The sequence below is a fragment of the Phytophthora ramorum genome (genome assembly GCF_020800215.1).
Source record: "Phytophthora ramorum isolate Pr-102 chromosome Unknown Phyram_PR-102_s0005, whole genome shotgun sequence".
Taxonomy (NCBI): Eukaryota; Oomycota; class Peronosporomycetes; order Peronosporales; family Peronosporaceae; genus Phytophthora; species Phytophthora ramorum.
Genome location: NW_027150651.1, coordinates 1228677 through 1252481, shown reverse-complemented (window position 1 = coordinate 1252481; position 23805 = coordinate 1228677). Strand labels below are relative to the sequence as shown.

Sequence of the window (23805 nt, the reverse complement as noted above, 5' to 3'; positions counted from 1 at the left end):
GCCAGTGTGTTTTGCATCTCGAGGTGGCCAAACTTCCGGACGCTGATAGCAATCAACACGAATCCGTCATGGAACTAACACTTGGCACAGCAGAGGTACGCACGCAGCATGTTTGCAGCTTTAAACTGCGCCTATTTACTCTCTCTCTCTCTGTTTTGCACAGATCATCGCATTGCTAGGGTCAACTGGGAGCACGCAGCACCTGAACAGTCAATCCGCGCTGCTCGAGGGCATCCTACCACTCCTTCGGATACAAAACACGCAGCTGTGCATCCCTGGCCAGCAGCAACAGCAACAACAAACCGAAAACACCTCACAGCCGACACTTAGCCCAGCGCCTCCAGACACTGCACCTCGAAGCAGAAGCGCTGGTGGCCGTCGCGTCCGCTTCCAATAGAAACCCCGCGCCAAAGCCCGAAATTCGCCACTCGATCCGCAGCCATTCACCACGTGCGTGGCAGGGCAAAAGATGAAGCCATTCTCCATCATAAAAGGTGCGCCCGTTCGAAAACGAGTGGCAATGAAGCCATGTATTTTTGGCGGGAAAAGGTCCAGCTATCATTTTCCACAGGGTTTTGTCGCCACCATTCATTACGTCGCTGTGATCCCCCGCCTCGGCCTCATTCCGCAATCCTCTCTTCCTCCACGACCGACCAACTGAGAATCATGGCGGACTTGACCCCGGAGCAGCTGGAGGCGTGTCTGCTGCAGCTCACGCACCCGGACACGGAGCAGATCAAGCAGGCGGAGGCCGCGCTCAAGGCCTACACCAAGCAGATCGCGGCTGTGGGCGGCCTGCTCACGCAGCTGCAGCTCTCGGCCAAGCCCGAGGTGCGCCAGCTGGCGGCGCTCATGCTTCGTAAGAAAATCTTCAAGCACTGGCCCAAGCTGGACGCCGCCGCGCAGGCGCAGGCCAAGCAGGCTCTGCTCAGCCGCGCCGCCGAGGACCCCGTGCACGCCGTGCGCTCCACCGTAGCCACGCTCATCGCCTCGCTGGCGCTGCACGAGGTGCCGTCAGGCAACTGGCCCGAGCTCATGGTCTTCATCAACTCGTGCGCCAACAGCGCCAGCGTCGACCAGCGCGAGATGGCTATGAAGCTGCTGCAGCTGCTGGGCGAGGCCATGGGGACGTCGCTGCAGCCGCACTTCAACGACCTTAAGCAGGTCTACGCCAAGGGTCTGCAGGACCCAGAGAACCTCAAGGTCCGCGTGGGCGCCATGCGCGCCGCCTGTAGCCTCGTGGACTTCCTCGAGGAGGCCGACCTACGCGGATTCCGCGAACTCGTGCCGCTCATGATCACGGTGCTGCAGCAGTGCGTGGCCAGCGGAGCCGAGGCCGAGGCCGTCGAGTTCATGGACGTGTTCTCGGAGATCGCGTCGCACCCGTTCCCCATTCTTGACCAGGCTTTCCCGCAGTTCATTGAGCTGCTGCTGCAGATCATCCTGGCAGAACAGCTCGAGGTCAGCACCCGCGCGTCGGCCAGCTACGCCATCGGCGAGTTCATCAAGAAGAAACCCAAGACCGTGGGCAAGAAGAACCTCGTTGCCAAGATCTTCACCACGATGCTCGACATTGTGGCCGCGGACGAGGCGGTTTCGTGCGGCCTCATCTCCAACCTGCTGGAGCGCGAGGGCAAGGCGGATGGCGACGATGAGGACGAGGACGACGAGTCCCCCGGTCACCTGGCCCAGCAGACTCTTGACTCGCTGGCGCTGAGCGTGCCTGCCAAGTATCTGAACCCCATTGTGTTTGGCATCTGCAACGAGTACATCACGTCGCAGGACGCCCGTAAGCGCAAGGCTGGCGTGCTCGCTCTTGGCATCCTGTCGGAGGGATGCTGCGAGTTCATGTGCCAGAACCTCAACGAGCTGCTGCCCGCGGTGTACCGCGTTGCCCAGGATGCTGACCAACGCGTGCGTGAGGCTGCTTGCTTCGCGCTCGGCCAGTTTGCTGAGTTCCTGCAGCCTACGATTACGGACCACTACACGGACATCTTGCCGATTGGTCTGACGCTGCTGGACGACGGCTCCAAGGTGATCAAGGCGACGGCCCTGTACGTGCTTGACGAGATTACGCAGAGCATGGAGAGTGACCAGGTCCTGCCTTACCTCGAGACTCTGGTGAGCAAGCTCGTGGCGGTGCTTCGTACGGGCTCGCCGCAGCTGCAGAAGATGGCACTCGATGCCGTTGGCTCGATTGCTATTGGCGCCAAGGATGCCTTCCTGCCGTACTTCCCGTCGGTGGCTGAGCTCATCCAGCCGTTCTGGGGGATCACGGACCCGAAGTTCTTCTTCCTGCGTGGTGCTGCTATTGAGTGCCTAGGCTACCTGGCCACGGCTCTGGGCAAGGAGCCGTTCCGCCCGTACTTCGCGCCGTCGATGCCTTTTGTGTTCTCGTCGTTCGAGCTGGACGACTCAGAGCTGAAGGAGCAGGCGTTCGTGTACTTCATTAACGTGTCGAGCATCTTCAAGGCGGAGTTCGCACCGTTCCTAGAGCAGGCTGCTACCCATGTGCTGCAGGCCATCATGAGCGACGAGGGTCTTCGCGTGATGGACGACGATGAGGACGTCCTGGAGGGTCTGGACTCGGATGACGAGGAAGATGGTGACGACAACGTGCTGCGCCACATCAGCATCCGCACTGACGCTCTGAACTCGAAGGTTCGTGCCGTGGCGGCTGTTGAGGAGCTGGCCTTGAACTGCGGTGGCCCGGTGTTCGAGCCATACATCCCGAAGTTCTTGGAGGCTCTTGCTCCCCTTACGGAGTACATTCACGAGGACGTGCGTGGTGCTGTGGCCGAGGCCCTGGCTGCGCTTGTGATCTGCTCCTTCGAGGCTTCGCACGCCTCGAGTGCTGACGTGCAGGTGTGGACGAAGGGTGACTTTAACAAGAACATCCTGACCCCCAACAACGCCGTCATTGCTTCGGCTGTGATGAAGAGCCTCGTGGAGGAGCTTCTCGAGGACCCCGAGGAGGTTGTGGTGGAGAAGGCGTTCAACGCCATCAAGGCCATGAGCGCTCGCGTCGGCCCCGTTGTGACGATGGACCACATGAACGCGCTGATGACCGTGACTAAGACTGTGCTTGCTCACGAACACGTGTGCCAGACGTCCCACGAGGAGGATGAGGATGAGGACGAAGAGGATGGTGGCTCCGTGCTGGAGAGCGCCTCAGAGTTGATTGGCGTGCTCGCCAAGTGCTACGGCGAGCACTTCCTGGCCACGTTCCAGGAGCTGTTCCCCGCTCTGCTGTCCTTCGCTACGGGTCTGCGTGCCGTCCGTGACCGTGCTGCGGCTGTGGGCTGCTTCGCGGAGGTGCTCCGTGAGCTTGGCCCCGGAGGCCTAGGCTTCGTGGAGAGCGTGTTCCCGGTTGTGCTTCAGGGCCTGGCTTCGGACAACTTTGTCCTGAAGGCTAACAGTGCGTTCTGCATGGGCATTCTTGCCGAGATCAGCGGCGACAAACTGGCCAGCGCCTATGAGCAGATGCTGCAGGCTCTGCGGCCGCTGTTCGAGACCTCGGGCAACGACGAGGTGGTGATTGACAACGCGTGCGCGGCTGTGGCTCGCATGATCATCGCTGGTGGTGCCAACCTGCCGCTTGAGGCTGTGGTGCCCGTGTTCTTGAGCGCTCTGCCGCTGAAGGCTGACATGGACGAGAGCCCCGTGTGCTTCCGCTGCCTGAACGGCCTGGTGAGCTCGCAGAACCCGGTGGCGCTCAACCTGATGCCGCAGGTGCTCGACGTGTACGCTAAGGCCCTGGCTCCCACGTCCAGCGTGGAGGAGGAGACCCAGACTGAGGTGAAGGTGTGCGTTCGCGGCCTTCTGCAGGCATACGAGGCCCAGATGAAGGAGGTCATCGCTCAGATGAGCCCGGACGCCCAGGCTGCTCTTAGCTCGGCCCTTAACTAAGCCGACGGAGCTCCTCGGATATAGGTAGTATGGAAGTGAGCGTTGCTTCTCGCTTCTCCCTTGGCTTTGGTTCTTTCATTTTTGATAAGTAGTTGAGTAGGTTGGGGAATATATATAGAGATTCTTTGAACAAGCAAAGCATTGCCGTCGACGTTCTTCCGTTTCTCTTCATCACCGGCCATGGAATTCTTGCAATGAAGTTGGTGGCGCCGATGCTGTTGTTGTAGGAAGTTGAAGAGTATGAATTCACATCGTTTTGATTTTGAAAAACAGTTGAGGTCGCTCTATATGGCGTTCCTCCACAATTCTACACGCAATACACTAACACAGTTCTCTAAGTGGGTTTCACTCGATATGCCGATGCTGCACACTGCTGGCATCTGCAAGAAGACAAAGTTCCTCGTCGCTGGCGCCTAGAATTGCCCCACGCCATTCTTCCAGGAGTTGGACGTGGCCGTCGTGACAGCGGGAGCTGTTGTCACACCGGTTTTCGGGTTACATGTAGTAGCAACTGGAGTGGCGGTCGGAGCAACGGGGGTGGCAGTTGTAGCAACAGGGGTTGCAGTTGCGCTAGTCGGTGCCGCAGCTGTAGCAACGGGGGTTGCCGTGGTGCTAGTCGGGGCCGCAGTTGTAGCAACGGGAGTTGCGGTAGTGCTAGTCGGGGCCGCAGTTGTAGCAACGGGAGTTGCGGTAGTGCTAGTCGGGGTCGAAGTTGTAGCAACGGGAGTTGCGGTAGTGCTAGTCGGAGTCGAAGTTGTAGCAACGGGAGCCGCCGTGGTGCTTGGTGTCACCGTGACGGTGGAAGTACTACCGCTCGAGCTCGAGCCGCCACGTGAGGCAGCATTGTACAGAGCCCACGAACGGGTGAGACCATCGTCCATGGTCGCTGTCGTGAGCTTCGCCAGTGCGTCAGCTTGGTTAATGACAGCCTGGTTCACAAGCAGCAGGGACAACCAGGCGTTGGTGGTGTCGTCACCCGTGACAATCGCCTCCTTCGACAGGATATCGTCCCATTCCTCCTGGATGAACGTCGCCGTACGCACCAGACCATTGATCGGTGACACAGGGATCATCTGAATACCGTGGATGCAGTACTTTTCGGCACTGAACCACGTCGCGTAGTCCGCCTTGTTGTCGAAGAAGATGCCCGTGACGTGGTTGGGCACGAACTGAGGCGGGTGAATCGTGTTGTCCGACGTCATGAGGAAGTAGGTGCGCACTGCACGCGCGTTGAGGCGCAGCATGAGGCTGCCCAGGTCCTCCACCGCCTGGTTCTCCGTCACCTTGCCCCACAGCATCATACCGTAGTAGAAGTTCACATCCTCCGACGTGCTCTCTTCATCCTTACCATCAGCCATGGGGGTCACACCGTGCGAGTAGGAGTGACCCAGAAACCAAGAGAAGTGGCGGAACTTGGGGAAATACGTGTCCTCCGAGCTCGGGTTGGCCACATCGCGGAGCAGCGTCCACACCATCGTCTCGAGTTGAGCCATGCCTGACCATGTCGGATCCAGCTTTTTCAGGATGGCCGACGCTGTGATCCAGTAGCCGTAGTGGTAGTGGTGGTCGTTGTACACTCCATTGCCAAACTCCACATCTGCGTTGTTGGCGGTGAAAACCTGGCTTGTCACAATGCCCTTGTAAGCGGTCTCGTATGCAAGGGGGGAGCCAAGCGTGTTGGTCAGGAACGGTTCAACAAGGGTCTCCAGCTTTGACAGACAACTGCTCAGTAGCGTGGTGTCATCTCCCACCACTGAGCTGTCGGCGGCCATCAAACACAATGACGCGTATTTCTGGTACGCCTTGCCGTTGAAGTACCAGCTGCCAGTGTCCAAGCTCCAGTCACTGTCAATGTCGCTCTGCAGCGTGGCGAGAAGACCAATCTGCGAGACCACGTCGGCAGACGGCTTGTTGGCTGGGTAGAAGTCCACCTCGTCGTCCGCTTCATCCTCCGTCAGCGTCCAGCTACCGGACGTGGTTACCTGACCTACCATTTGGCCACGCGTGGCCGAGTGCAGGACAATCGCTCCACTCGACTGCGTCGTAGTGGCATCACCCATGGCCTCCAACTGGTGTGGCAGCGCGAAGTGCAGAAGACCTGTGTTGTCGCACCCACTGCCTTCCGTCTCCCACTGCAGCGAGTAACTCGTGCGAGACTCCACAGACACGTTGCCGCCACGGATGATGCAGGATGAATAGTCGTCATACGCGCTCTGATCGCCGCTGTCAGGAAGGATCGCCACACGAAGCGTGCCTGTGTAGGCTGCGCTGGAAACCAGCGCCGACCCGGTACTATCGATGGAGAAGGACGCGCTGGAGTCGCTGGAGTAAACCACCCACGTCTGGTTGTTCGGCAGTTGGATGATATACTTGCCTGCGGTCGAGTCATCTACCATTGTCATGGCGTATTCGGACTCGATGCTTGCGGTGAGGCCAGAGTACGTGGCCGAAACGAAAGCCATGCCGTTTACGAGAGACGAGTCCATGCAGCTCGAGCTGCCCGAGACACAGGTGCGAACGCTGACGCCCATGTCGCTGAACGAGTAGATTTCGTAGTCGGGCTTGGTCGACGCGAACTCCGTCGCCGAAAGCGTGAGGTCGTTGTGGAACGCGTGCAAGTAGTACTTGACAACGCCGTTCACCTCGTCAGCCATGCTACGGTACGTGTACGAGTAGCAAGCTTGCAGGCCGTACGGCGCCTCTTTGGGCAACTTGAGCGCGTACGGGTTGGACCACGCAGGGTTGGCGACGGTGTTGATGTCTTCGGTGGTGGTGTGGATGAGGTTGCCCCACCATTTGTTCGTGGGGAGTGGCTGTGAGAGCAGTTCATCGGCGACGTTGATGATCGGCGCCAAGGTGGTAAGAGTGTCGTAGCGCTGGAAGAGATCCGAGGGCTCGTCGGTCGAGAACGGAGCCTGGTAGTCACCGCTGCTTGCAGTACGGCCGGTGGTCGAAGTCGTACCGACAGAGGTAGATCCGATGCTTGAGGTCGCTCCACCGTTGACTTGCTCGGTGGGAGGGTGAACCGTGCCTCGCAGGTTGCTGCCGGTATCGGACATCGAGATGTCCGCAGCTGCAGCCGCGACGGTGGCCGCCACGGTAATCGCCGTTTGCATCAATTGAGTGATCTTCATCAGCGCGGCTGGGAAAACGAAGGAGACTGGGTGCGGTGTGTTGAGCTGTTGCTGCTGCGCACTAGCCAGCCGAATTGGAAATGAGTCTCTTGGGCTAGCGCGTAGTTCGCCACCGAAGGCAGTTGATGCTGGTGACCAAGCCAGACGAAAACCCAAGTTTGGCTGTATTTTCTCGGTTGTTCGTGGATGCTGGTACGCGAGAGCCACTAAGAAGACGCGCCAACATCTTGGCGTTCGTGTGCATCTGATACTCAAGTGAAGACCAAGGTGGCCAGTGGCCATGCTTGCTCTTTTTGGCGCCTGCCTTCCGGCTTTTCCCAATTCCGCCATGGTGTTTGCCATCTGGGCCAAGCGACTCAAGCCTATATTGTCAGTGGTGACGCCGGGCTTTCGCTAGACGCCAAACACTTGCTCGCCAGTCGGTAAGTTTCATCTTTTTTGCAACTGACCCGAACTTGACCAACCTCCGGGCAGAAATGGACGTCGATCATGGCGCGAATCCAGCCGATGCGCAGATCAGAACGTTGTCACCGCCGCCTATTGGCGACGGCAACATTGTTCACCTCGGTGCTAATAGTGTAGGACGTGCTCGATGTCGTGTCGATTCGTGGTGCTTGCGGGCAGCAGCCAAACCGGAAACTGAAAGTTTCAGTCATGAAACGCTTGTATCCACGACCACACAAACGACATTCGGGCAAGATGTGGCTTCATTTTGAGCCTCCAGCCAAGTGAGACTTGGTTCCGGTATCCGCTTCGCAGCATGTGGTTCCGCAGCGAAGATGAATTTAGCGCCGACCTGCATCTGCCGCGCAGGAAGTGATGCCGAGCGGCTGGAAGCCATCTCGTCATTCCAAAGCAGCAGCGAGCAGCTGAAGTCGTATTGCGCACGTTGCGTTGAGCTGCTGTGCGAGGAGTCCCAGAGGACGCATGAGCCTGCTGTCTATGGTGGTGTCCTACGATAGTGAATAGAAGTGCGCCATGGCAAATTGGAATTGGGCAGCATGCAGCGGTCCCGAGCTCGACAAAGGCAACTTAAATAAAAAACGCTTTTATTATTCGTACTTACGCACGTGTTGTTCTCTAACACTGCTAATTGAAAATGAAAATGGCCCACGCCGACAATCCCCGACGGCCGTCGCCGCTGCTTCATGCCGGTGTGAAGCGGCCTCGCAATGCCGACCATAGTGACAGCGACACCACGCACAAGGATCCAGGCGCATTCTCTCCAGCGGTGTCTACTGCGGTGATGAAGCTGCAGCGCGCGTGCCAGGAGCTACAACTCTCGAGTTTCCCACGCGTCATGACGGGGCGCGAGGACGAGCGCGACGAGATCTACACGGCGCTGCGCTCCTCCATCGAGCAGCAGAGTGCCGGCGGGCCCATCTACATCAGCGGTCTGCCTGGCGCGGGCAAGACGTCCATCGTCAAGGAGGTCATTCGCACGCTCGAGACGCAGCGCGACGCCCACGAGCTGCGCAACTTCGCGTGGGTCGAGGTCAACGGGCTGCAAATGCCACGCCCGGACGTGGCGTACAGCGTGCTGTGGAAGGCTCTTCAGCCACCAGAGACAGACGCAGAAGGACACAAGCGCATGAGCGCTGCACGACTGTGCGAGATTCTGCAGCGCGAGTTCCAGACTAAGAACGCTGCGCGCCCCATGCTGTTGGTGCTGCTGGATGAGATGGACTTCATGCTGGCGGGCAAGAACCAGGTGCTGTACAACTTGCTGGAGTGGCAGACCTCTGCGGCGGCTAAGCTCGTGCTGGTTGGCATCGCCAACACCATGGACCTGCCCGAACGACTGCCGACGAAGATCCGCAGTCGCTTGGGCGGCCACCGCATTACCTTCCCGGCGTATACGAGAGCTCAGCTTGAGAATATTATCCAGCAGAGACTACTTCAGCTGGACATCTTCAGTGAAGAGGCCATCCAGATCTGTGCCAAGTCGCTGGCGCACCAGTCGGGCGATGTGCGTCAGGCGCTGTCGCTTTGCCGTAAATCTGCCGAGGTGTGCCTGCATCGACTGACTACGCTCGACGTTAATCCGTCTAAGGAGGCAGCGGAGTTGTTCGTGACTGGGGAGGATTTGCACGAGGCCCAACAGGCGGTGTCGCTGTCAGCACCCATGAGTCGCCTGCGCGCATGTAGCAAGTTCGAATGCACGTTCCTGGTCGCTCTACGGATGGAGGTGCGCTCTAATGCAGCCCGTGGCGGTAACAAGATGGGCGCGGAACTGGAAGCTGTGATCGAGCGCTTTGCAATCTTGTGCAAGACGCATTCGTTCGTGCCAATCCCACGACTTCGTGGACTGCTGTTCATTTGCGACGAGTTGGAGCGCTCAGGCATCATCCGCCAAATCTCGACGAGAACATCGCGTTACCCGTTGCTGGAGCTACGATGCTCGCATCAGGAACTCCAGGACGTCTTTCTCATGCACTCTGTCGGAATGCAGCTTATTACGTGAAAGCTGGATCCATCAGAATTCGTGGTACATGCATGATCGAGGTGGTAGAAGTGCTGATAGATCTTTGCGGTCGATGGCGACAATGAAGACTGAGCTCAACTCTGCGGCAGTGCCGTTGTAGGCACCTATTATATACTTCTTCGGTAGGACTCCTGCATTGCCCTAACAACTCGCGGCATACCGCTTTCTAGTGGCGCTTGTTTAACGACCAACTCTGCGGTCGTGAACCAGACCAGACTTTATTCAGAGATCTCTTTTCATGTGCACGCTTTACGCAGAGCACCAAAACACCAGCGGCAACAGAACTGATGTTTCTTTTGAAAGGGTGGTGTTAAAAAACACCAGAAGTAGAGTGAGGAGCTAGCGCCCCTCGCAACGAAAACAAGCTAACAAGCTGCCAACGCCACAAGGCAGTGGCTCAAGCCGCCGAAGCAGCCGAAGCACCTAAGCGCAAAGCACTTATCCGCCGAAGCCGTACAGGGTGCGGCCCTGACGCTTGAGCGCGTACACGACGTCCATGGCCGTCACGGTTTTGCGGCGAGCGTGCTCCGTGTACGTCACCGAGTCGCGGATGACGTTCTCGAGGAAGACCTTGAGCACGCCGCGCGTCTCCTCGTAGATGAGGCCGGAGATACGCTTCACACCGCCACGACGTGCGAGACGACGGATGGCGGGCTTGGTGATGCCCTGGATGTTGTCGCGAAGAACCTTGCGGTGACGCTTGGCGCCGCCCTTGCCAAGTCCCTTGCCACCCTTGCCGCGTCCAGACATTGTTCAGTTGATGAGGTTCTTGAGAGGAGAAGGTTGGTCCTAGGATGGAAATTGAAGAATGAGAGTGGAGGGAGCTCGCGCGCGTTTTGCCGCCAAAACGGCGACTATGTCGCGGGTTTGAATTGGCGGAAACCTATCCCGAATTGATGGAAACCTATCCCATTTGCAATATTTATCCAGTACCAGATCGTGGAAGAGATTGTGCAGACGCTGGACGACGCCAGCGAACTGCGCAAGTGAAGTCCACTTGGCTTCGGGATGCGACACGAATGCAATGTGCTGCTGACAGCTCTGCAAATTTAAGCGCTGTACGACTTGCAGTGCAAGTGGCGCAACCTGGGAGCCGTGAAGACGTCATGATCCAGCCGGCACAAGACGCACTCAGTTGTTCCGATACCATGTGTCGGCTGCTTTTTATTGCGCGGAGCTGAAGGGGCCCGGAGCCGCCAGTAGACCTGCCGCTACGTGCCATGAACTCGTTGGTAACCGATGGATGGTGGCAACAATTTCCGGAATTGAGGCTCATGTTTCCTGTTAGCAACCTTTACTTCGAGGAAATGGACAATCTAGGCAACAATAACGTAGAGCAGAGCGGTTGTCGGGGCTGAAATCTACATCGCAGCGGTGGCACGAAAGCAATAATCTACTGAAAGACTCTCAATCGCAACACCTCCGGCTTTTCGTATCAAGATATCCACAAATGCTGTCCACCAGTTTCAAGGGCATCCGTTTAATCCAGTCAGACGCAGCACTAGAAAGACTCGTCGACAATATTGACATTTGCCAAGAGAAGCATTATGTATCCGTGTGCACGAATAGTACCGGGCACAGTGTAGTTAAAGCACTGGGAGCAGAATAGGGCCCAAAAACTCTTGTCGCACTAAACTTTGACGGTATGCAGTATGCTACAACTAGGACACCCTAGTGCCACCGACCAGGTACTGCAGAAACATGCCACATCACCTCACTCATTCCCTATACGACCAAATCCATCGTTCAATCTTCTACTTAGATTCTTACTTCTACGGTACAGCGGTAAATGAAATGTTTCTCGTGAAAGGGTGGTGTTAAAAAACACCAGGATAGAGTGTCGGCTCAACTAGTCAAGCCGACAAAGTTTGATTAGACACGCAGAGAAGCGCGCCTAGTCAGTAGCGGGGCTACTCACTTGCGGACAAGCCACTTAAGAGCGCTCACCACGAATGCGGCGGGCCAGCTGAATGTCCTTGGGCATGATCGTGACACGCTTGGCGTGGATGGCGCACAGGTTCGTGTCCTCGAACAGACCCACAAGGTAGGCCTCAGCGGCCTCCTGCAAAGCGAGCACAGCGGAGCCCTGGAAACGAAGGTCCGTCTTGAAGTCCTGAGCGATCTCGCGCACCAGACGCTGGAACGGCAGCTTGCGGATCAGGAGCTCCGTCGACTTCTGGTAGCGACGGATCTCACGCAGAGCGACCGTACCCGGGCGGTAACGGTGAGGCTTCTTGACGCCGCCCGTAGCGGGGGCTGACTTGCGAGCGGCCTTGGTGGCGAGCTGCTTGCGCGGGGCCTTGCCACCGGTGGACTTGCGGGCGGTCTGCTTGGTACGAGCCATGGTCTTTCTTTTCGAAGTTGTTGAGAACTTGGAGAATTTGGGAATGAGCTCATGCGTTGGCGCCCCAAAGTTTTTCCCGCCTTTGTGCCAGTCAACAGCCAGCATGAGCTACGATTCCGCCAATCAGCATCAGCTTTAGAATCATGATGCTGTTCTGACCAATGAACAACTCGATACCGCACCCTCCCGGAAAATACATTTTATGAGGGGCTAGGTGTAAGCAAGTTCAAACATAAGTATAGTGCCTGAGTATGGAGCTCCGATTTGACCAAATTGCGCTTTCACAACTCTCATTCTTCAATTTCCATCTTGGGACCAACCTTCTCCTCTCAAGAACCTCATCAACTGAACAATGTCTGGACGCGGCAAGGGCGGCAAGGGACTCGGCAAGGGCGGCGCCAAGCGTCACCGCAAGGTTCTTCGCGACAACATCCAGGGCATCACCAAGCCCGCCATCCGTCGTCTCGCACGTCGTGGCGGTGTGAAGCGTATCTCCGGCCTCATCTACGAGGAGACGCGCGGCGTGCTCAAGGTCTTCCTCGAGAACGTCATCCGCGACTCGGTGACGTACACGGAGCACGCTCGCCGCAAAACCGTGACGGCCATGGACGTCGTGTACGCGCTCAAGCGTCAGGGCCGCACCCTGTACGGCTTCGGCGGATAAGTGCTTTGCGCTTAGGTGCTTCGGCTGCTTCGGCGGCTTGAGCCACTGCCTTGTGGCGTTGGCAGCTTGTTAGCTTGTTTTCGTTGCGAGGGGCGCTAGCTCCTCACTCTACTTCTGGTGTTTTTTAACACCACCCTTTCAAAAGAATCATCAAGCTTTTACAACTTCGAAGCAGGTTGTGGTGTATACTAGAGTGGTAGTATTTTACCTAGCGTGAGAGATGTTGAATTTTTTTGTAGTTAAGAGTTGTTTTTTTTGGAATGCTTTTTGATGTAGAATACGAGAGCAGTAGCAATGTTAAAGAGTTTTGCTTTCTTGAAAATTGCAATCACGTGTAAATGCAACGACATTGTTCACTGCAACGTTTTTGCGTGAAGAGTGCAACGAAGGTTGAAAGAGGGCACAAGATGAACTCGGAAAACAAAGCAAACATACTCATTCGAGCGTGGACTTCGTTCTGGAAACAGGCGCCTACGCCGCTGCTAACCTAACAAACATCAACACGTGTAATACTCGCGATGTCCCCAATTCCTGGTACTGCCCTCTTGCACGACTACAGCTTTCGAACTAAAAAATAACATCATGACGCATTTCTTTTACAAATTTGGCTAAAAGCGACTCGCATCATCTGCCACACGAGTAACACGCGGCTGCAGACTTAACACATTTGGTTACTGCACGTACAACCTGGTGCTTCCTGCAATCCTGATTTTTTCTTGTGAAAAGGGTGGTGTTAAAAAACACCAGGGTAGAATGGAAGCCAACCTTCTGTGTCGATGCACACAAGAACAGGCTAGCGGACGTCGGACGATACTTAAGCGGACGTGAACTTAGTCACGGCCTTCGTGCCCTCCGACACGGCGTGCTTGGCCAGCTCACCAGGGAGCATGAGGCGCACGGCCGTCTGGATCTCACGGCTGGACAGCGTCGACTTCTTGTTGTAACGCGACAGCTTGCCGGCCTCCGAGGCGATGCGCTCGAAGATGTCGTTGATGAACGAGTTCATGATCGACATGCCGCGCTTGCTGATACCCGTCTCGGGGTGCACTTGACGCAGCACCTTGTAGATGTACGTCGAGTACGATTCGACACGCTTCTTGCCCTTGCCCTTGCCGGACTTGGCAACCGTCTTCGCGGCCTTCTTGGAGGGAGTCTTCGCCATTGCTGCTGGTAGTGAGGAGAGTGGAAACTGCTTTTACTGCACGAGTCAAATCTCGGAATGACAACCTCGTGCCTCTCGGCGCTTTTTCCCGCGCTCCAACTTTTGGATAGGAACCGTCCGGCCCCAAATGATTGTCTCTTTTCGCTTTGGCTCGCTTGACGAGGTCTCATTGGCGGAACGCACGTTTGACCACGCTGATTGGCGGACCGTAAAACAGCTTGCCAATTGGTGTCTGAAACACTATATAGTGTTCTAACACTGATTCGTGTGCACGGACACAGATCTCGAGCGGTCAAGCCACGCGGCTAATACTCGAGCTCGAAGAGGAATCCTAGCCAGAGCGAGCGAGCGACAATGAAGTTGGCGGCGAGCCAGGACACTTACGGCGCCGGAGGCGATTCAGGGCGCGGCGGGTCGACCATGACCATCTCATCCGTCATGGCAGACATCAAGGAGAAGTTCAAGAACGACGAGGAGGACCAAGGTACGCAGCCCACAAAGATCGGCTCCTTGTACTCTTCCCCTTGGGGTCTTCCTCTTTCCCCTCGTTGCTACATGATTTTGACTGTATAGCTGGTGTCCCCCCTCTCTGTCTGTGCTACAGTCTCGCCATTCCAGGGTCTAGACAAGGCTACGGTGCTGCAGGAGACCAAGATCTTCTCGGACGCCAACACGGTGACGCGCCACCCCAAAAAGTGCTGCCAGCTGATCACCAAGCTGCTGCATATCCTCACCCAGGGCGAGCCCTTCACGAGCGCCGAGACCACTGCCGTCTTCTTCGGCGTCACCAAGCTGTTTCAGTCGAAGGATGCCAACCTGCGTCGTATGATGTACCTCTTCATCAAGGAGGTGGCTGAGGCGACTGCCGCCGACGAGGTACAACCTCGTACTGATGCACACAGACCACTATATAGAGGGTGCTGGAGAGAGGCGAGACGCTGACGGATGCCGTGTTGATGTTATCAGGTGATTATCGTGACCCAGAGTCTGACCAAGGACATGAGCTCCGACGTGGATCTGTACCGTGCTAACGCTATCCGAGTTCTCTGCCGGATCATTGATGTACGTCATGGCGATGGTACACTTGCTGTTGGTGTTGCAGATACTGATTTATCGTGCCTATTTGTTGTATGTGATCGCAGGGCTCCATGTTGAACGCTATCGAGCGCTACATTAAGCAGGCAATTGTGGACCGCAACGCCCTAGTTGCCAGCTCGGCGCTGGTTTCGGGTATCCACCTGATTAAGAACAACCCGGAGATTGTGCGTCGTTGGGTAAACGAGGTGCAGGAGGCCGTGAACTCCACGAACGACATGGTTCAGTACCACGGTGTTTCCCTCCTCTATCAGATCCGGCAGCACGACAAGCTGGCAGTGTCGAAGTTCATCACGCAGCTCCAGAAGACCAACCTGCGCTCTAGCCTTGCGACGTGCCTGCTAATCCGTTACACGGCCGCACTCCTGCGCGACAACGCAAACGGTCAGGATGCCGCGCCGCTGTATGCGTTTTTGCAGAAGATGCTGCGTCAGAAGAACGAGGTACGAATGCGACGATTCAAATATGGCTAGTTGATTGCTCGTTGTGCTGACGCTGTATTTGTCGCTATGGCAGATGGTCATATACGAAGTCGCGAAGGCGTTGTGCGCACTGCCTGTGGATGCGCGTGACTTGACGCAGGCTATTGTTGTGCTGCAGTTGTTCCTGGGCTCCTCGAAGCCTACTCTACGTTTCGCTGCTGTGCGGACCCTCAGTCATGTGGCGTTGACGCAGCCCATGCTGGTGACACGCTGCAATGAGGACATGGAGGCACTTATCTCCGACTCTAACAGATCTATTGCTACTCTGGCCATCACTACTCTCTTGAAGACTGGTACGTTGCACTGGGCGGGCTTGCGGTTTGTTGTAACCGGTCTAGTGAATGTTAACGATGGGAATCTAATATGACTAGGTGCCGAGTCCAGCGTGGATCGCCTGATGAAGCAGATCTCTACATTTATGGGTGACATTGCGGATGAGTTCAAGATCGTTGTGGTAGAGGCCATCAAGAACCTATGCATGAAATACCCCCAGAAACACCGTGTGCTGCTGAACTTCCTGGCTAACTTCCTTCGCGAGGAGGGTGGCTACGAGTTCAAGAAGACAATCACGGACGCTATCCTTTTCTTGATCGACCGCATTCAAGAGTGTAAGGAGACTGCTCTCCTCCACCTGTGCGAGTTCATTGAGGACTGTGAGTTTACGCAGCTGTCCACCAAGATTCTGCGGGTTCTGGGCCAGAAGGGCCCAACCACGTCGGCGCCGGCGCGGTACATTCGTTTCATCCGTAACCGCGTCATTCTGGAAAACGCTCCTGTGCGCGCTTCGGCTGTGTCGGCCCTTGCTCAGTTTGCGATCCGTGTAGCATCGCTTCGAACCAGCGTGTCATCCCTCCTGCAGTGCTGCAAGCTTGACGACGACGATGAAGTGCGTGACCGCGCTACCATGTACCTTTCGATCCTGGAGGGGGATGAGGTTACTAGCCGCACCCTTCTCGTTGAAGACTTCCCCATGAGTGTGACGGCGCTTCAGAAATCTATTGATCAGTATGAGCTGCGCCCGGCGGACGGTCCACTTACATTTGAGGCGCTGCCGCATGTTGAAGTTGTCGAAGATGTCGCTGAAACGAACAGTGACGATGCCGAGGCTGATAATGAGAGTATCCAGCCTGACGTGGCACCTGAGCCGCAGGATGTTGCGAAGGAGCTGTACACGGTACGTTTTATCTGAGGTTGATCGTCCGTAGGTCCCTACTTACGGTTGTTCTGCTTGGTTTGGTTTACTCCTACAGATTCCGGAGTTCGCCGACCTTGGTGCACTTTTCCGTTCCTCCAAGCGTCTGGAGCTTACGGAGGCCGAAACAGAATACGTCGTCAGCTGCACGAAGCACGTGTTTGCGCAGCACATTGTGCTCCAGGTACGTTTATGTTGACCAAGGTGGATGTACCAAATTACTTTGTTTTTGACAATATGATTCGCGTGCATGCCCACAGTTCAAGGTGCTTAACACTGTGAGCGACCAGCTTCTCACGAACGTGAACGTCGGCTTTGTTATGGAGCCAGAAGAAGTGTGGCAGGTCCACTCGGTTGTTCCTCTGGACAAACTTGCATACGGCAAGACAGGCTCAAGTTTCGTCTGCCTGCAGTACACTGGTGACGGTGTGTACCCCATTGTTCAGCTTGCTAACGTCGAGGTACGTTTTTCAGGGCCGTGATATCGGTCGTTGCTGCTGCATTGTATCTAACGCTGATATCCTATCACGTTATGCAGTTGAAGTTCAAGGTACACGAGGTGAACCCGTCGTCTGGTGAGGTTGAGGACGATGGCTTTGACGAGGAGTACCCGATGGAGGACATCGAGATTGGCGCGGCGGATCTGATGGCAAAGGTTTCCGTGAACGACTTCCGTTCTGCCTGGGAACACATTGGCGACGGCGCCGAGGTTAAGGGCAGCTATGGGCTGAAGTACAAGAGTCTCGTGGAGGGCGTGGCCGCTGTTATTGAAAACCTTGGCATGCAGCCTTGCGAGAACACGGCTGTGCCGCAGCCTAAGGCCAAGGCTCACATTCTGCTGCTGTCAGGCGTGTTTGTTGGAGGCGTCAAGGCGCTGGTTAAGTCGAGAATATCGTTGGATGAACAGAGCGGCAGCATGATCCTGCAGGTACGGGGGCTGTCAGGGTGGATTGATCGGTTTTGTCTTGTTCTCACTCGTTTTGTTGCGTTTGTGTAGATGGCCGTGCGTTCGGAGGCCGAGGAAATCAGTCAAACCATCATGGACTGCATTAGATAAGAAGCCTGCGGTCGTTGCCCGGGTAAGCCCGGCGGTCTTGTCCATCAGGAGAGCGAGGAACGACGTGCATCAGCACATGGAGAGGAACATTAGCGAGCGTTGTGACGAGAGCCGCGGAGGGAAGATAAGGAGAAGCGGCACAAATAGCAAGGCTATGATAGATGCTTGCAATCGCTACTTTCCCTCAAAACAAAATGGACAGTGTTTGTGATTGATTTATCGCTTGCATCAATTTATGCCTGCGAGGTGACATCTAGGAGGCCTTCCGACCACAGTCGCAGGAGCATTCCGCGCACAGCGGTCTCATCGCTGGCAGTCTCGGCGAGCTCATCGATTGGCACTCCTGGAACGGAAGCAGACGACGCATACAGCTTCATCAGCGCGGATGCCAGCTCTCCGGGGAAAACGATACTTTGGGGCTGAGGAGGCATCTGCCCAAATGCTACGCTGGGGTCGTCATCTTCGTCATCGCTCCCATCTTCATCATTCTCATTCTCTCCGTCGGCACTGCTGGTCTCAGCAGCCCCTCCAGCATCGTCGTCTTCCTCATCCTCATCTCCGTTTTCGTCACCTGACTCGCCGTCGCAAGTGCACAAACCCATGTGATGCCGCCGGCAGTTGTGCAACGAGTAGTAAACGGCAACAAACGTTTCATTCGCTGCATCTTCGCCCATGGACAAGCGGATGTGCGACCGGTTCTTAAAGCGAATAGCAGTGTTGCTTTCAAGCGGACTAGGGGCGGCCTCTTCACCTGTCTTGTTCTCAGACTCCATCGGCGGAGGCAGGCGGTTTGCCAGTACATCCAGCGCAGCCTCATCAGAAGCTTCCTGCAGGTCTTTCTCACCTACGTGGGTGGCTAGCTTGGCCACCAACTCCTTGCACATCGAGGCAAACTCTTTGGCCTTGTTCGAGTCAGTTGGGAACTGCGTGCCCATGTACTTTAGGTAGCCAACAGGAAGCCCCTTGCGGAAGGCAACATCCGAGTCAAAGGCATGGCGAATGACGCGGGGAAGCGCAGCCTCCAAGAAGTTGGCCCACGTGTTGTGCTGGTACACCGAAATTGTCACGTGCGTCGAGAACTGCTCCTTGTCTGTGCAGGCCTGATGAATGACCCCACGCGGGAAGTACAGCAGGTCTCCTTCCTCCACAGTAAGTTCCATCCACGGTTCGCCAATCTGGTCCTCAGCCAAATCCGAGCTGTGCTCGCCCGCCAGTTCTACGATCGGATGATAAAGCTTCCACTTCTTGCGTCCCTGCGTCTGCAGCACGAAAACCTCCACATCATCGTGGTGCGGAGCCAATGCCTGAGAGTTCGCCGGAGTCAGGTACGCGCTAGCGCCCGCCAGACCACCGAAAGTCTCTTCAAAGGCCGCGTTCAGCTCGTATAGTCCATCCACGTAGCGCTGCGGCTGGTAAAATTGGCAACTATAGCCATTGTCGAGCAGACTCGCCACCTGACGACTTGTTGCGTGGCCGTTGGAGTCTTCTCCGTCGAAGTTCTCGCGCTCCGAGTTGGCGTATCTGCAGACAGTCAGGTCCTTGCCAAAGCCCATGCTGCGCGGCTGCTTCTCCATGACCTTGAGCATCTTCTTGCGCGAGAACAATGCATTGCCGAATAAAGCGCCTTTCTCCGCCTTGCGCACCAGCAGTGGCTTCTTCTCAAAGTACTCGGACAAGAACGAGTCCAGCGACATGCCGCCCAGCAGCTTGGTCAGCGTGCTCTCCGCCCACTTGCGACTGCCCTTCTCACCATTGTCAGTCGCCGGTACTGCCGCTGCAGCAACAGCCTTCGCCGCCTCCTTCCTTTGCTTCTTGTTCGGCGCAGGAGCAGCCCCGTCGGTGTTGCACTTGCTTCGACGCGCGCTCTTCTTGGTGCGGCTCATGGCTTCCACTCGATTGGCACTTTGAAGAGCTTCACACAAATGTATCCAATCTGTTTGGAGAGGTGTTGAATATGTGTACTACACCAATTAGTGTAACCATTGTGTATCGGTTTTGCTACCGTTCGCGAGGTCGCTGATCGACCCGCGCCAAACTGGCGCATCGAGTCCAAGGGAGAGAGCGATCATGGCGGACGGCAGCACGCGGGCAGATGGCGCCGCTACGGGAGTCACCCACGCGTCTGCGCTCGCCTTACTGGCGGACAGCAGTGCCGCTAGGTTCGTCTACACCGAAGCCCGCGCCTATTTCTCTCAAATAACGCAATTAATTCTGTTCTAGAAGCAACAAGCCTGGTAAATCGACGGCACACACGCAGGAGGCGCGCAGCGAGGTGGATTCGGAGCTGGGGCGTGTTATTCTAAAGCTGGAGAAGGCTCGCGCCAGAGTGGGCGCGTCGCTGACGCAGATTCCGACTGGTCGCGAGTACGACTCGCCACCCGACGTGTCGGATGAACCGACGTACGACGCGCTGGAGAAGGCGTACAATGCTGCCTTCTTGGTGCACACGCCGGAGACGGTGGAACATGTGCATATAGAGGAGCCGGTCGTCCGGCAAGAGGAGAAGTTGGGGTATGCGGCAGTTTCAATAGAATTTGCATTGACTGGAAGGCTGCTAATCATTTTGGCGGCGTTGTGTGTGGGATGTAGAGTTGAAGATAGTGTGAAGCTTGGTGGATCAGCTGCAGAAGACGCGGAAAAGGTTTGTTCCTGAGTGAAGGGTGTCGGTGCGTTGGTTGGGGTCTGATATTGGGGCTGCTTGTGTGTATTAGCAGAGGGAAGGAAAGGAGAAAGATACCACGTAAGTTTTTTTCGTGTGGAGCTGAAGCTGAAGTTGAAGTGTACTTATTGATGAACGGTGAACATTTCTGCACATAGGCAAGTTGGGACGTTGAAAAGCATTTGCCTGTCAACGCTGAACCAGCATACCAAAAATGGCGCTCAAAGCGAATCACAGGGCACAGGCGTGATAAATGGTATTTCTGCGAGGGCGGCAACGGCGTCACCATCTCAATCGCCAATGTCAGTACCCAATCGAACCTCTAGTGAAGATGGGTTCCTATCGACACCTGAGGTAAAACGGGGATGTCGCGATGTAGCAATGAAGCCCGAGGATGCTGAAGAAGGCAAGGTGGAGAGAGCCGACCATATTTCTCTAAAGGAATTCCTCGTCTCAGAGTTAGAGGTGTATTGCTCCCGCTTGGTAGAGCGAAAGCATCCTCAGAACGGGTCATCCGATGCCTGTGATCTCGCATGGATCACCGGTCTTCAGCTGTATCAGGACCATGAACGAGCTCTTATGGATTTTGACGACGAGTGGAAAAGGTGAGACTGAGATCCCCACTGTCCAGCGAACCCACAACCGGTTTTAGATGTTTTGTTTGTGATATGCTATGTAGTATGACTTACAATTATTTTTGACGTCAGATCGCATGCTAACAGTTACCCAGGATATGCTAACGAAGGTCACGAAGAGCTCCAAATGTCACCTTTAACCATCATTACCAACCCATTTCAACAGGATACTGCTGGTTCGGCGAGTGAGAACAAATGGGCAGCAATATTAAACGGAGTGAAAGCTTCTGACACGAAGTTGGTGTCATATTTTCAAGAAAGCAATGTACAAGAAGGCAGCAAGGATCTATACGCTTCGTACAAGCGAGGGTCAAATGGTGTGGTTATCGGAGATAGTTGTCACAAGGAACGATTGAAGGTGAGTCCACACTGAATGCGACGTGTTCAAGTTGCTGTAGCGCAGCTAATCTGTTATCGACGTGCTTGTGGATGTATGCATTCTCAGATCAGCGAATTTATGGCCCAGATTGCGTCAAGCCAAAACACCTCAGCGTTTTATGTGGTTGTGGCTGCCGGCTCCGATCTAGCACAATGGGAGAAAGCCCTGTTATCTAACCAGCTTATTCAGCTGTACCCGTATTGGGGTAGCAAGGAAGATCGGCAGAACCTTCTGCAGCTGCTGAGCAACGAGTATTTCTCTAATCACAACTTGTCAGCGCACGTCCTGCTCACCAGCTACGAAGTATTCATGGAGGACATCTCGGTCGTGACTTCATTGCAGTGTCAGCTCAGTGTGATTGATATACCACAAGCGGCTGACAAAATTACTGCGATTTGGTCTCAATTGCTTTCACTTCGGTGCCGTCAGCGCTTGCTGCTTTGTCAGCCTGGATTTGAGATCGACGCCCGAAAGTTACTGCACTTTTTGGTGCCTGAGCTGTTCAGCTCACGTCGAAAGTTGCTGGTGAGCTAACGGCAAATGGGATATAACTGTTGTCCGTACGATGAACTGACATATTTGTTGTGCTCGATGTAGGCATGGAGTAGTGCCGCACTACACATAAACCAAATTCGCCAAGTGTGTGACGTGGTGGAGGCATTTACGCTGATTTCGAACTCGGATGCTTCCCGTGCGTTTATTTCGAAAGTGGAGTCTTGCACTAAGGAAAATTGCGAGCGTGAGATGGCTGCTTTGGATACGCTCGATAAGCAAGGCATTGTGAGGGCAATAGAGCCTTCAATTATGGTGCCAGTGAGACGCGTATTGAACAAGAAATCGCGCAACCGTGTTAATGGGCACATTCCTGCCACGGTGAGATACTTCAAAGTACATCGACTTTTTGATCCCCTTCTGAATACTGAAATGACTTGTTGTATGTGCTACCGATAACAGGGTAAACTTGCTGCGCAAAGTACATTGCCGGACCCGGTGGAGCCGCAGCTCACAATCCAGGCCCCGAACGTTCCTCCGAGAAAACGAACCGACAGTGATCGCTCTCGCCAGCGAATTGGTCGTTGCGGAAAATGTGCCGGATGTTTGGCTGAAGATTGCATGAAATGCGGGCACTGCCAGGATATGAAGAAGTATGGTGGACCGGGACTTCGGAAACAGTCATGCAAGAACAGAAAGTGCTTGAACCCCAAGATATGGGGGTATGCAACCAGGAAGAGGAAGCGCAGCAAGACAAAACGTGCCAGTGATCCCCACAAGTCAGGAAACAGTACAAAAGGTGATTCCGACGACGATGCCTCTAATGCTTACTCTTCTGTGGAAAGTGACGGAGACTCTGTCTCGACGGCAATCTATGGACACGGTGACTCGGATGAGGAATCACTTCGGTATTCTGATGCTGCGATGGATTCTCCACGTGACTTATTGCTGCCAGCAAGCGATACGCTTTTGGATGACCACCTGTCTCTCAGCGATTTGAGCTCTCGATCTGGATCGGCGCGGCAGCGTGTAGTGCGGTGCGGGGAGTGTGAGGGTTGTCATGCACCTGATTGTATGAAATGCCCGCATTGCCTTGATATGAAAAAATATGGCGGACCTGGACTTCGAAAGCAAACATGCAAGAACCGCAAATGCAACTCGCCCAAGCTTGTTGTGTTGAATAAGGCCAAGGGCGGCCATGATCAGTACGTGGATGAGATGGGGAACGTGGTGTATAGCGGGCTGAACGATGGCACTTTTCCGGGGTTTTACGAGGCACCCGATGCGTCAGACCGCCCAGAATCCCCTGAATCCGTGGGAGTGTCGCCAAAAGTCGAATCGCCGTCAGTAATTGAGGCATGCAAGCTCTTTGTGGAGCCTCAGTTAGTGTTCGCGTGCAAGGACTGCGTAGCGCGTTTCAGCTCGAAGCTCTTGCTCGATTTCCACGAGCGAGTAGAGCACTCGCTGCCAACAAGCCAACACGTGATTGCTCCGACAGCATTCGAGCGAGAGGCGAGCCTCTTGTTCACTCGTCCGATCTGTCAAAATGCCATGCTATGCGCTCAAACCAATCAGTTGGATAGAAACCCGCGCAGCTCGCCGTTGGGCTATGCGAAGCTACAGGTATGCAAACCGATTCTGCTTGCTTATCTCATTGGATTGTATCGCACTAACAATGTTTTCCCTTTTTGGAAAGCAGAGCCAACAATTCCAGTATTTCTTTATGGAGCCATTCGTCATTCTTGGGCGTATGGAGGCTCGTTGGTGCGAGCTGTACAAGCATCTAGGCGTTGCCAACCTCAAGGGGCTCGCTGGGGGCGATGTGAACTGCCACGTGGGCAACGACAGCATGATTGCTACGACGCACGCTGTGATCTCGTGGGACGCTCGCCTCGGCAGCTTCGTGATCGAGTGCTTGAGCCTCCGAACGCCGATTTCGGTGAATGGCCGCGAAGTCAGCTTCTCGTCGCCGCCTGCGACGCTAAGCAGCCGCAACCTGGTGCAGATCGGTGCGAGCGTATTTTACTTCCTGCTGCCGAAGACGACGAAGACGATTTGAACAAATCAGGCCCACTGAAGCATGGTACCCCGCACGCGGAAGTAGGTGAAACACGCA

At 55.4% G+C, this 23805-nt stretch overlaps 10 protein-coding genes across 13 annotated transcripts; 5 read left to right on the top strand and 5 right to left on the bottom strand.

Moving 5' to 3' along the window:
* Positions 1-666: 666 nt before the first annotated feature.
* Positions 667-3909, top strand: KRP23_6081 (putative importin subunit beta-4; the record flags this gene model as incomplete). Its single annotated transcript, XM_067891229.1, has 1 exon — positions 667-3909. The coding sequence occupies one exon, from the start codon at positions 667-669 to the stop codon at positions 3907-3909; it is 3243 nt and encodes a 1080-aa protein (XP_067745605.1).
* Positions 3910-4322: 413 nt separating this feature from the next.
* On the bottom strand, positions 4323-7043 carry KRP23_6080 (Ascus wall endo-1,3(4)-beta-glucanase; the record flags this gene model as incomplete). Its single annotated transcript, XM_067891228.1, has 1 exon — positions 4323-7043. The coding sequence occupies one exon, from the start codon at positions 7041-7043 to the stop codon at positions 4323-4325; it is 2721 nt and encodes a 906-aa protein (XP_067745604.1).
* A 1099-nt stretch (positions 7044-8142) lies between these two features.
* KRP23_6079 (Origin recognition complex subunit 1) lies at positions 8143-9507 on the top strand (the record flags this gene model as incomplete). Its single annotated transcript, XM_067891226.1, has 1 exon — positions 8143-9507. One exon carries the CDS (start codon positions 8143-8145, stop codon positions 9505-9507), a length of 1365 nt encoding a protein of 454 aa, XP_067745603.1.
* Positions 9508-9966: 459 nt separating this feature from the next.
* Positions 9967-10278, bottom strand: KRP23_6078 (Histone H4; the record flags this gene model as incomplete). The annotated part of the gene is made up of 1 exon (XM_067891225.1): positions 9967-10278. The coding sequence occupies one exon, from the start codon at positions 10276-10278 to the stop codon at positions 9967-9969; it is 312 nt and encodes a 103-aa protein (XP_067745602.1).
* Positions 10279-11461: 1183 nt separating this feature from the next.
* On the bottom strand, positions 11462-11872 carry KRP23_6077 (histone H3; the record flags this gene model as incomplete). The annotated part of the gene is made up of 1 exon (XM_067891224.1): positions 11462-11872. One exon carries the CDS (start codon positions 11870-11872, stop codon positions 11462-11464), a length of 411 nt encoding a protein of 136 aa, XP_067745601.1.
* A 352-nt stretch (positions 11873-12224) lies between these two features.
* KRP23_6076 (Histone H4) lies at positions 12225-12536 on the top strand (the record flags this gene model as incomplete). The annotated part of the gene is made up of 1 exon (XM_067891223.1): positions 12225-12536. The coding sequence occupies one exon, from the start codon at positions 12225-12227 to the stop codon at positions 12534-12536; it is 312 nt and encodes a 103-aa protein (XP_067745600.1).
* An 814-nt stretch (positions 12537-13350) lies between these two features.
* KRP23_6075 (Histone H2B) lies at positions 13351-13698 on the bottom strand (the record flags this gene model as incomplete). Its single annotated transcript, XM_067891222.1, has 1 exon — positions 13351-13698. One exon carries the CDS (start codon positions 13696-13698, stop codon positions 13351-13353), a length of 348 nt encoding a protein of 115 aa, XP_067745599.1.
* A 354-nt stretch (positions 13699-14052) lies between these two features.
* Positions 14053-17524, top strand: KRP23_6074 (Coatomer subunit gamma-2; the record flags this gene model as incomplete). The annotated part of the gene is made up of 10 exons (XM_067891221.1): positions 14053-14182; positions 14303-14574; positions 14665-14760; positions 14841-15236; positions 15310-15568; positions 15647-16449; positions 16526-16651; positions 16728-16928; positions 17006-17395; positions 17465-17524. The coding sequence occupies 10 exons, from the start codon at positions 14053-14055 to the stop codon at positions 17522-17524; spliced, it is 2733 nt and encodes a 910-aa protein (XP_067745598.1).
* Positions 17525-17757: 233 nt separating this feature from the next.
* Positions 17758-19407, bottom strand: KRP23_6073 (the record flags this gene model as incomplete). 2 transcript variants are annotated; one of them, XM_067891219.1, is made up of 1 exon in its annotated part: positions 17758-19407. In XM_067891219.1, one exon carries the CDS (start codon positions 19405-19407, stop codon positions 17758-17760), a length of 1650 nt encoding a protein of 549 aa, XP_067745596.1. The 2 variants fall into 2 exon arrangements, with proteins under 2 accessions (XP_067745596.1, XP_067745597.1); XM_067891220.1 differs by having other exon boundaries at positions 17758-18684.
* A 184-nt stretch (positions 19408-19591) lies between these two features.
* KRP23_6072 (Chromatin-remodeling ATPase INO80) lies at positions 19592-23748 on the top strand (the record flags this gene model as incomplete). 3 transcript variants are annotated; one of them, XM_067891218.1, is made up of 11 exons in its annotated part: positions 19592-19683; positions 19748-20035; positions 20114-20165; positions 20236-20264; positions 20342-20788; positions 20891-21003; positions 21076-21176; positions 21264-21722; positions 21795-22070; positions 22152-23312; positions 23389-23748. In XM_067891218.1, 11 exons carry the CDS (start codon positions 19592-19594, stop codon positions 23746-23748), a joined length of 3378 nt encoding a protein of 1125 aa, XP_067745595.1. The 3 variants fall into 3 exon arrangements, with proteins under 3 accessions (XP_067745595.1, XP_067745594.1, XP_067745593.1); XM_067891217.1 differs by having other exon boundaries at positions 19745-20035; positions 20239-20264; XM_067891216.1 differs by having other exon boundaries at positions 19745-20035.
* Between the last annotated feature and the right edge of the window lie 57 nt (positions 23749-23805).